Source organism: Sinocyclocheilus anshuiensis, unplaced genomic scaffold, assembly GCF_001515605.1.
Source record: "Sinocyclocheilus anshuiensis isolate Anshui unplaced genomic scaffold, SAMN03320099.WGS_v1.1 scaffold138, whole genome shotgun sequence".
Taxonomy (NCBI): domain Eukaryota; kingdom Metazoa; phylum Chordata; class Actinopteri; order Cypriniformes; family Cyprinidae; genus Sinocyclocheilus; species Sinocyclocheilus anshuiensis.
Window position 1 is genome coordinate 303,676 of NW_015546017.1, and position 11,075 is coordinate 314,750.

General features: G+C 38.7%; 1 protein-coding gene across 2 annotated transcripts in view; it reads left to right on the top strand.

Moving 5' to 3' along the window:
- Positions 1–7,165, top strand: part of LOC107698533 (general transcription factor IIE subunit 1) — a 16,415-nt gene extending 9,250 nt beyond the window's left edge. For both annotated transcript variants that reach the window (XM_016499564.1, XM_016499563.1), the window contains 3 exons: positions 4,253–4,454; positions 5,442–5,680; positions 6,415–7,165. In XM_016499564.1, coding sequence (XP_016355050.1) covers positions 4,253–4,454; positions 5,442–5,680; positions 6,415–6,875 — 902 coding nt within the window. In that variant the 3' untranslated portion in view covers positions 6,876–7,165. The remainder of the gene's footprint in view (positions 1–4,252; positions 4,455–5,441; positions 5,681–6,414) is intronic.
- Positions 7,166–11,075: the final 3,910 nt, after the last annotated feature.

An 11,075-nucleotide genomic window follows, 5' to 3' on the forward strand; every position in this document is an offset into this window, starting at 1 on the left:
AAATCAGCATATTAAAATGATTTCTGAATGATCACGTGACACTGAAGACTTGAGTAATGATGCTGAAAATTCAGCTTTGCCTTCACAGGAATAAATTATACACTTTAAAATGTATTAATATAGAAAACAGTTATATTAAGTTGTAATTATATTTAACAATATTACAGTTTTTACTGTATTTATAATAAATGCAGCTTCTGTGAGCATGAGACTTCTTTCAAAAAATCTAACTCAAGAAGATTAAACTCCAGACTTTTGAACTGTAGTGTAATATAGACTGCAGTGCACAGTTCATACTAAACTTTTGTGATTGGTCAGTAATTTCCAGAAGCTTCACATAAATGTAGTCAATTCATCCATTTGGCCATTTACTGCAGACATTGCTAATCCAGTGCGAATTGCTGAAGATTTCAGACGTTCTGTCCTGAAAGCTAATCATTTCTGAATAGGGATTTAAGTGATGTCTATAGCTTAACTTGTATTAAATCCAGAACAGTTATTTAAATTCATCTATATACAGTCCTTCAATGCAGAACAGTTAAACGTATTTAACTGTATTTGTATTGTAATTATTATGATTGCATTAGCTCTGCTGCAGTTGCAATCAGTGGTACATTTGTCACAGTTGCTCAGACCCCCTCATGAAAAAACTTTCTCCTCTCTCAAATGCTGAAATGATGCTGGATTCATCTTTTAAAAGCTGATCACAAAAGTCCTTTTGTTCTTTGGCGTAGACGACGGAACAAAGCACCATCCTGTTTTCAAAAGAGCTCTGAATCACTGGAGTGAGTGCTATGTAATTTAAACCAGACCTATTCATATCTCATAGATAATACAAAAACTGTAAACACAAAGGCACCAGCCCACTTTTCTCCGACAGAAGCCTTAATGTATGCCTACACGCTAACAGCACCACGCCATGTTCCTTTAGATCATTGCGACAATGTGTACGCACAGATCCAATGCACACTTGGACTAAAAACAAAGATGACAACCAGAGTGTGTGCATGTGCCATATTGCTAATTGGCCAGGGCTTTGGAATTGATATCTCTACAGAATTCTTTTTTGGTGTGTAAAAAGAAAAACGGAAAAACTTTTATTTCTTACTATAACATCCCTGTAGGTCAGTGCCTGCTTTTGTTTCCCTCAATTTAGTGTAAGGCTTCCTTTCTGTGCTAGTGAACTTCCTTTTTTTGTCCGTCACTTTAGAGTTGGTTCACAGAACATTTTTGCCTTCCAGTTTTTTTTTTTTTTTTAATGTAAATATTTGATCACTGAGGTGCATCTTGCTACTTCTGTAACGCAAATGAGCAATGCCCTTTTTAGACTCTGTTAAAGTTGATACAGAATGCATTCTTGTGTTTAAAAAAAGAGCAGATGTACACAAGATGCGTTGACATGTCATCCTAAAAATGCAGCGCTCATACACAAAACGTTATAAAAGCAGCAAGACTTGGTACACCAAGCAAAGACCTACATAGAAAACTATTAAAAAGCAGTGCAATTGAATGCAAAAATCAATTTTTCCTTTTAAAAATGTGAGATGCAGGGCACTGGAGTGGAGAAAAAATGCGAGGTAACTTTTAAACGTTAATGTCACATTTTTATAATGTCGTTTCACACGCAAGATGCTGCGAAAGACGCAGTGGTCAACGATGTCTATCCAGCATGTGTGTATGTAGAAAAACATTGGAAAAAAACATGTTTTTGTGTTTAAATGCGAGACAGTGTAACGAGTAGTGTAATGTAATGAAAGTGTAGTGTAACAAAACAACTTAAGGACTAAAAATGGAAGCACAACGGTCAAATACATCAGTTTAGTGCATGTTTAGAAAAACAATGAAAAGAGTGCAGTGGAATGCAAAAACACATTCTACTTGAACAGAATGCACCTGCTTTGCCCTTACTCCTGCAATACATGATGTTTGCATGTGTTTGAAAATGCGTCTTTTTGATATCTCCTCATCTTTATTTAGACATTTAAAATGCAGCCTGTTGTCTCTGCATTCCTTATCACTTTTTCTTTTCTTTTTCTTTTGTGTGTGTGTGTGTGTGTGTGTGTGTGTGTGTGTGTGAGAAAGAGAGAGAGAGAGGACAGGCAGACAGACTGTCTAACCAGGAGGGCTGCAGTAAAAGTGTTCTCTGCGCTCCGGGCTTGTCAATATTTCCTCTGGAGCTGTGTCAAATGTGACAGAGAACTTTTTTTTATCTTCCCTTCACCTGAATATTTTTTCTTTTCTTTTTAAAGTCTCTCGCTCTCTCTCTCCCCCTCCCTCTCTGTCTCTCTTTCTTTGCGCTTGTCAAATTTTTTCTAACAGTTTTCTTTTTTGCCCTCCACTCCTGTATTGGCAGAGAAGACATCTGTAGTAAAAGGGCCTAGCTGGAGGTGATTGTTTTTCAGGAGCGCCTTCACAGATTTTGTTGTCAACTTTCCAGCAAAGCTTTTAAAATGGAAATTGCGGCGAATCGTTTACTCGTTCGATTCCCCTCAAGGCCAGAAACTCGGAAGCAGTTTCACCATGCACTCAGCACAACAACATGGGAGTATTTCAGCATAAAAAACATATTGCTGGTGTGTGTTCATGAGAGCAAAACATGAACATGAATAGATTGATATTCTATATAAAAGACTACTATTAAAGGAAGGTTACAATATCAGCACCATCTGTGACTGACCATTAAATGCTAAGTACACACATATGTAAAATATGTCAAGGCTTGTATTTTATATTCAGCTAGTAGCTGGTGTACACCACATACTCATACAGAGGGCCCTGCTGTGTGTGTTCTTGGCAGAAGGCTGTAAATAACTTCAGCAGCAGATGGCAAATCAGACCAGCTTCGCTTGCAATGGAACCACCAGTGAATTCTGGGAGTGTGTGTTTGTGTATGTTTGTCCTTGTGTCTGTGACTGTTCTTCCTCTTTCCTGTTTCAATAATATTAGATGGTCAGCAGTGGTTTTGGCACCATCCTCTAGATGCTATTGAGTAAATACCATTGGACCACACCCGGTTTCTTTTTGTAGTCCCTAAATATATTCATTTTTCATTTTGCTAGCAGTACTATTTAATTTAATTAATTAATTTATTTTTTATTTTAATAATAATAAAACCAAAAAAGTTTTTGATATAATGGCCATAAGTAAAAATTAATTATTCTATTCAGCAAGGATGTTTTAACTGGTCAAAAGTGACCGTAAATACATGTATAATGTTACAAAAAATTCAAGAAAGTGCTTGTCTTTTGAACGTTCTGTTCATAACTCATAATCGTTCTGTTCAAATCATAAATCATGATTTCCACAAAAATATTAAGCAGCACAACATTGTATAGTAAAAAATGTTTATTGTGCACTGAATCAACATAATATGATGATTTCATATTAGGAAAATTCAGCTTTGCCATCACAGGAATATATCACATGTTAAAAAAGTTATGTTAAATGGTAATATTTCACAAAATTGTGTTTTTTTTTTTTTTTTTACTCTCATAGATTTTGTTACCATTGCCATGCATTATACGACTGATAGACTGCAACGGTTGGAGTTAAAAAACATAATATGTGTTCTACTGAAGAAACAAAGTCACCTACATCTTGGATGCCCTGGGGGTAAGCAGATAAACATCAAATTTTCATTTTTGGGTGAGCTATCCCTTTAAGTGCATAAGAGTCTTCTTTCAAAAGCTTTCACCAAAAATCTTACTAACCCCAAAAACGTTGGAACAGTGGTGTATTTGTAAATGAATCATTTTATTTTAGACTTAATGTGCAGCACTGGCCAATTCCAGCATGCACAGGTAGTCAGTTATAATGAGAATGTCTTGTTTAGCCATACTGATTTGTTGTTGGTTTGACTACTAGCTACTGATGCTAGTGGTTCCTGGTTCAAGAACAGCAGATCTGAGATCAGAGCCAAATTTTCTGTCTTAAAATTGCCTGGTGGAAACGCCAAAGGATGGGGTGCCAGATTGGGCACTGGCTCCAGCTCCACAACTGACACCATGTCTGTGGGAAAAGGGGACATGGAATCCCAGCATTTAGAGCCTCTGGCTAACATGGAACCAGAGATATGGAGCCCCTTGGCAAAGTTTTTCTAGGCTCTAACTTTCAAACCGAATGACTTGGAGGTGCCAAACATGATGGATGGGGTTGGTGTGTTGAAGTGGTTGAGAATGAGGGCTGATAAGCAGAATAAACAGTTTCAACACTTGATATTTTGTGCTTAAAGACCTTCTTTTCTCAAACACAGGAACTTTCCGCTGTACCTTCTGTCAAACAGAAGTAGAGGAGGACGAATCGGCCGTGCCAAAGAAAGACGCCCGCACTCTGGTGGCTCGATTCAACGAGCAGATCGAGCCCATCTATGTATTGTTACGAGAGACAGAGGACATCAACTTGTCCCATGATCTCCTGGAGCCCGAACCGTCAGAAATCCCAGCCCTAAAACAGAGGTCAGCACCTCCTGTTCAGTCAAAGTGGCCAGTCATATGCACGAGCTGAAATCAAATAAAAGCTAAATAGACATATTAAAAATAAAAAGAATTACTAAAAACTAAATTAAAATTTAAAAAATTAAAACTGAAGACATAAAAATATAAAAGTTGATTCTGAATATTAAATCAATATTAAAATATGAAAATAAATAATACTAAAAAAAATTGTCAATCAAGAATGTACATGGCAGTTTATTCTACTAAAATTTATACTAAGGCCCCGTCCACATGGAGACACGTTTAGCTGTATACGCATACATTTTGTATCATATAGGTGATTCATCCACACGGATCCGGCGTTTTGGGAGAGTGAAACCGATATTTTTTGAAACCGGGTCCCAGAGTGGATAAATCTGAAAACGCCGCCCTTGCGTTTTCGTGTGGACAGCGAATCCGTATATTTTCTGAAACTATAACGTCATCAGCCCACGTCTCGCCCCTAGTCAGACACCGCTACATCACGTAACAGCAACAAAAACATGAACAAACACTGAACAATTGTCTTTTTATCAACTAACATTAACACAGATTAATAAATGTATTGTTCCATGTTCGTTTGTATACCGCGCGCAAGGTTTATGCGCATAGTCCAAGTCGTCTTCTCCATTTTTAATGTGTCTCTGTGGCAGAATTACAGCACCACATACTGGCATGGCATGTATACTACATCGTTTTGTGTCGGTTTTGTGGTTTCGTGTGGACGCAGATATTTCTTGAGACGAGGGGAAAAAAAAGATCGGATAGGGAAAGCTCTGGCTTCGTAAGCTCTGGCTTCGTGTGGACGTAGCCTAAAATAGGCCATTTATTTTTAACCGATTAGCAAAACTTCATTGTCATCTGCTTTGATGATTTTTCCTCCCACTTTTAACAGATAAAGGATGGCCAATTAAAGTCAGGTTTATGTTGTCAACAAATTAGTAATCCAACTTTTTCTATTTTCCTCAGTCGGGAGCGGGCCGCCCAGTCCGCAGGAGGAGCTGGTGCAGGGGCACCTGGTCGGGAAGTATGGAAAAACAAAGGCTCATCGTATGACCTCTACTCGCAGGATGTGGTCATCAGTATGGAAGACCAGGAGCCTCAGCCTGGCCAGACTACTGAGGGAAAAGCCCCCAAAGAGAGGCCCGTATGGCTGACAGAAAGCACAGTGCATGGGGCGTACAGTGAAACAGATGCTCTGAAGCAACGTGAGTCACATCGACTATTTTGAAAGTGTTTTTTGTGCTGATGGCTGCATATTAACTTCAAGATTTGCCTGCTTATTGTTGTTTATGCACCTCATGGGTCTGAATGCACAATCTAACTAGGTATAAGTGTGAAGGCACTGATTGGTTGAAAGAGATATTTTACCCTATTGTCACTCCAATATTTTGTTTGGAACACAAAAAGAGATATTAAGCAGAATATCCAAGCTGCTATTGCTATCCATGCTTTTTTTTTATTTACAATGACAAAAGAGTACAATAAAAGTAGTCTATTTGACTTATTATTGTGCTATATTCCAGGTTTAGAGACTTCAAAAGCCATAAAATAGTTTTGCATGAGAAATAGACAAATTTACAGTCCTTATTCAATGAAAAACTTTGCTTTCACCTCTGATATAAAAAATAAAAAAAACGTATTTGCATATTCAACACCATTGAAGAAGGATGAGAAAAAACCAAATGTACAGTTAATTTATTCTTGCATGTATCGTAGTTTATGGGTTTGAAAGTGTAGACGTGTGGGTGAAAGTTAAGTACTTGAATGGACGGCAAAATTGTCATTGACAAACAACTTAAATTATGCCCTGTTCCTATAAAGCTGTCATATGGCTTCAGAAAGGACTTGAATTTAGAAAGTATAGCACATTTATGGTTAAGAAATGTGCATCTAAATTGGCCCTGTTTTTTTTCTTCTTCTTCCAATTTTTACACACCAGCTGGCGAGGACTCTATAGTAACCCAGGAGGGAATGACTGGACGAGGAGCCGCACAGGATGAGAATGAGGAGGTGATGCTGGCTCTCCTCATTCACGAGAAGAGGAGCGGAGTTGGTCCAGGAGGTGCTGTCGTCTCCAGACCGACCGTTCCAGTGGCTAACGTCAGCGACTCTGACAGCGATACCAGTGAATCGGATGAGGACTCGCCGCCCCGGGCTCCAGCCCACACTATGCACAACGCTACAGCCCTGCGGCCAGGAAAACAAGAAGATGAGGAGGGCGAAGATGATGGTGATGAGTTCGAGGAGGTTGGGGATGACCCTGTGGTTATGGTAGGGGGAAGCCCCTTCTCTTACAGGGAAGTGAGCCAGAGACCCGAGCTGGTGGAACAGATGAGCGCTCAGGAGAAAGAGGCGTACATTGAGATGGGCCAGAACCTCTTCCAGGACATGTACTTCTGAGTTCATCTTGACTGTCTGCATCACATTCGTTCTGTCTTTACCTCACTTTTGGCCATTGTTTTTATTCACAAAATAGTTTCGATCGGTCTTCTTTGCACATTCTTAAACGGTGTTGTGCGGTGTGCCAGAGCTGAGAAATGTAGTGTTATATCTGTTAACCATTCTCCTTTTTTCTCGCCCCTCTGCCATATTCGTATATGAAACTACTCTGGTGCCAATGATACCAAAGTATCACAGTTGTAAACAAGAGTATCATACATTGGCAAACACGCAGCGCTAATTTTCCAGTTTGTTTACGGCAGGGCTGTCCAAACTCGGTCCTGGAGGGCCGGTGTCCCACAGAGTTTAGCTCCAACCCTAATTAAACACACCTGAACCAGCTAATCAAGCTCTTACTAGGCATAGAAACTTCCAGTCAGGTGTATTGAGGCAAGTTGGAGCTAAACTCTGCAGGAGTCCCTCCAGGACAAAGTTTGGACAGCCCTGGTTTACGGTCTTGCCACATTCAGAGACTTCCAAATGAATAGCAGTGTTGCTGCAGTGACCTCTGGGATGGTTTTACTCGAAGGAAAACCCCAAACCGCAGTATTTAGCAGGACATGCAGTTTGAAAGGAAAGACGAGCGATTTTCTTTTCGGATGACTGCCTTGACGTGATATTAAATGGAGTTTTGATGAGATGTTTGTTTAGTGTGGGATTGCTTTCCTTTCACAACAGAAATGAGCACTGTCTTCTCTGATCTCTGCCTCAGTGGATTTTGTAATATTGTTTGTTAGATGTTTTACAGTAATTAAAAGCTGAGTGTAAAAACTTGTGTATTCATGAATCTCTGTGTACAACAACCTCAATAAAAGATGCATATGAATAGATGAGTTTCATAAACAAGAATCCTGCTGTTAGTTCACGTAAATGTATTCACAGAATGGTCTTAGCAAATTGTGACACACCGTTTATTTTGTCTAGAAAGGAAAACAGGTTGTTTTTTGCGGTGGCTGTTGCCAAAAAAATGTGTGAATTGACCTCTTATGTGTGATCATGTAATTGAATTGGGAACAGAGTCTCCGGGGATGTGCTTTTGGTGCAGCTGCGGATGATATGCGGGAGATGAAATCTGTGGTGTGTTGACGCGCAGCCAGAGAGGAAACCGGAAGTGCTGCTGTCACGTCACATTACAGGTGCAGCACTGTGGAGTCAAGTATGGGTATCTGTGGCTCAGAGAAGTGGGTGTGTCTAAATGTAGATCGTGTTTCTAAAGGTTTCTGATCCGGAAGTTATGGGTTTTGTAATTTAATCCTTAAAATTGGTTTTGCAATTTAAAAAAAGAAAAAGAATGTTATGACACACAACGAATGACAAATGTTTGAGCTGGTCAAATATATGAAATTTTGCGACATTTACCGGTTACCAAAAGGTTCGATGTTCTTGCTTCCATTGAAGCACAAGATGCTCTTTCGATCGTTCTCAAATCCTGCTGGAGAACATGATCATCAGGTTTTACACAAACTCGAGTTCATGCCGCTTTAGTGCTGTAAGCCATTATAATTCAACTATGCACCTAAATTGTTATGCTGATAATTTAACTAAACAAATGAGGTAAAAAAAAAAAAAAAAAAACTTTAATTAAGGTCTTTTCATTATCTATAATTTAAGATTCATTATTATTTATTCCTATAAATATTCAGATTTTTCATAATTTATTATTTGAAACATTGTTAAATAACACTATTTTGTGTTGCTGGGATTTTTGGCTGGGATTCTGTCCATGTAGAGGTGAAGACAAGGCAGTTTTTTCTCCTTTCATTTATTTCCAAATTCCCCTTTTTTTCCAGTGGACAAATTGTGAAAATTAATTAAGAAATTATATTCTGAGCTTTGTTGCATGCAACTTGGTGAATTGAGGATTCTCAAATTCTGTGTAAAGAAAAAAAATGTGTGTACTGTGTGTGCTAACTTTTTTCAAGAAAATGTTTCCGCTGAATTCAGTTACCATGGGTAAACCTCTGTTTAATCTTGAGTACCTACTGCATCCTTCATATCCCCGAAGAGTCTTTAGTTTTGATCAGATTTATAAAAGATAGATCGAGCTTTACGCTTCTCCCCAAAAACAGTTGAGCTCCTGAAGGCGTGCCGTGGGCGGAGCTAAAGAGTCACGAGCAAGCGCAGCTTTTGCGTAGGGATCGTCTGTAAGCTGTGACATTGACCAGAGCAGTGTTGCCAACTGCTTTCAATTGAAAGTAGCTAAAACTGGTAGCTAAATGTCACTAGATGACATCACAATGGCAAATTCACTGATCTATATAAAGATGAACGTAGATCAGTGGGCAAGATGAGAACTTAGATAAGGTTTGTCCAAGCAGTTGCTATATTTGTCCCTAAACTTTTGAAAAAAGTCTCAAAAGGGGCGGGGAAGTCGCTAAATCTAGCTACAAAGTAGCTAAATTGGCAACACTGGACCAGAGCCGGTCCTCCCTATATGTAAAATACGCATGCTGTGTAGGGCCCCCGAAACACCATGGGGCCCCCTTGCTCTCAAAGATGATTTAATTTTATTTTTCGCTTTTGAATTTGGCCAGCGGTTATGAAAACATGAATGATCATTTATTTTAATGCAGTGCGCTGTCGCCCTTTCTATGTAAAAATCAGTCAAATCATGTAATGTGAATGTCATACAGTCTTGCTCGAGACTAAAAAAACGAGTTGAAAGTGTACTGAGCCGTGGAAGAGACACTGTTTCTCAAGCGCTTTTCCGCGAGCGCGATTCGAGACGGAGAGAAACAAGGACAAATGCGTTTCATTCATTCATTCATAATCACTCCTACTCCACTCCAACGCATGGCCGGGAACAAACAAACACACTTGCACATTCCGTTGTTACCCCGGAGAAACAAAATTCATCCACTGTTCCCTTTATTCTGGGTTCTTTGGGAAGTCATCCTTCTCTCACAACCAAAAATACACTTCTTTGGTGACACTGTTGATTTCGTGGTCTAAAAACAAAATGACAAATTCTTGTCGAGCAAGTCCTGTGCAGTGGGAAGCACGTTGATGGGCTGCTCTTGATCTTGCTCTGGTCGACGTTTGTGCGCGCTCTTCCGGGAGAAGTGCCCATACACAGCATTCCCACTCTTTCATCGTTTTTTGAAACTTTGGCCATGTTTAGCACGAGAATCCAATGCTTTAACAGTGTAAATTACTCAGAATGCATGAAATAGCATAAGACCACCCCTTTCAATTTTTCTGTCCCTTTAAGTAAGATTGCTCACTGTAGCCTTGTTTGTGTTCAGTCAGAAATGGGATATGGAAAGTGGAAGTGTACATTTATATTTCTTTGCAGCAAGTGAAAAATTTGCCCACCATTTACGGCATACTATATTTTTGGTGGAGAGTCATAGGGGAATGCAGATCTAATAACTTTTCATTGGTCAATATTTATTACTGGTTGCTTCATAAATTAATCCTATTCTTATTACTCTTTTGTCCTTTTGACATCTTTTTAATGAAGAACACATAAAGGAGAGATTAATTCATGAAGGTTATTTTTGGATCCGATGGCCTTCTCTATTCAATTAGGAAAGCGCACACACTGTCATCTGTCAGTCATTTAAAAGCCATTAGCTGTCTCCTGTGGCTGCTTCTGCTGTGTCCAATCTGAACATGTTGCTCTTTAACTCATGGCCACTCCGTCATTAGTTATGGTGTATTGTTTACCTCTTTCTCTGTTTACTTCCAAACACACTAATTAATGTTTCTTACATTGAAAGCTGTGGGTGAGCTGAAAACAGGGGTGTTAAGGCCTGTAACAAGATAATTATATCCCCACAAGCATATTTCAAATATTTATGTCCACCTTATTTAAGTACAATACAAACAAGGGCATAATTGTACAGATATATATCTGTATATATGATAAGATTTTTGAAAGAAATCTCTTCTTCTCATGCAGGCTGCATTTATTTGATTTAAAATAGAGTAAAAACAGTAATATTGTGAAATATTATTTCACTTTAAAATAACTATTTTAAAATGTAATTTATTCATGTGATGGGAAAGCTGAATTTTCTGCAGCCATTACTTCAGTGTCTCACGATCCTTCTGATATGCTGATTTGCTCAAGAAACATTTATCAGTGTTGAAAATAGCTGTGTTGCTTAATATTTTTTTTCTTTGATGAATTAAAAAGTTCAAAAGAACGGTATTTAT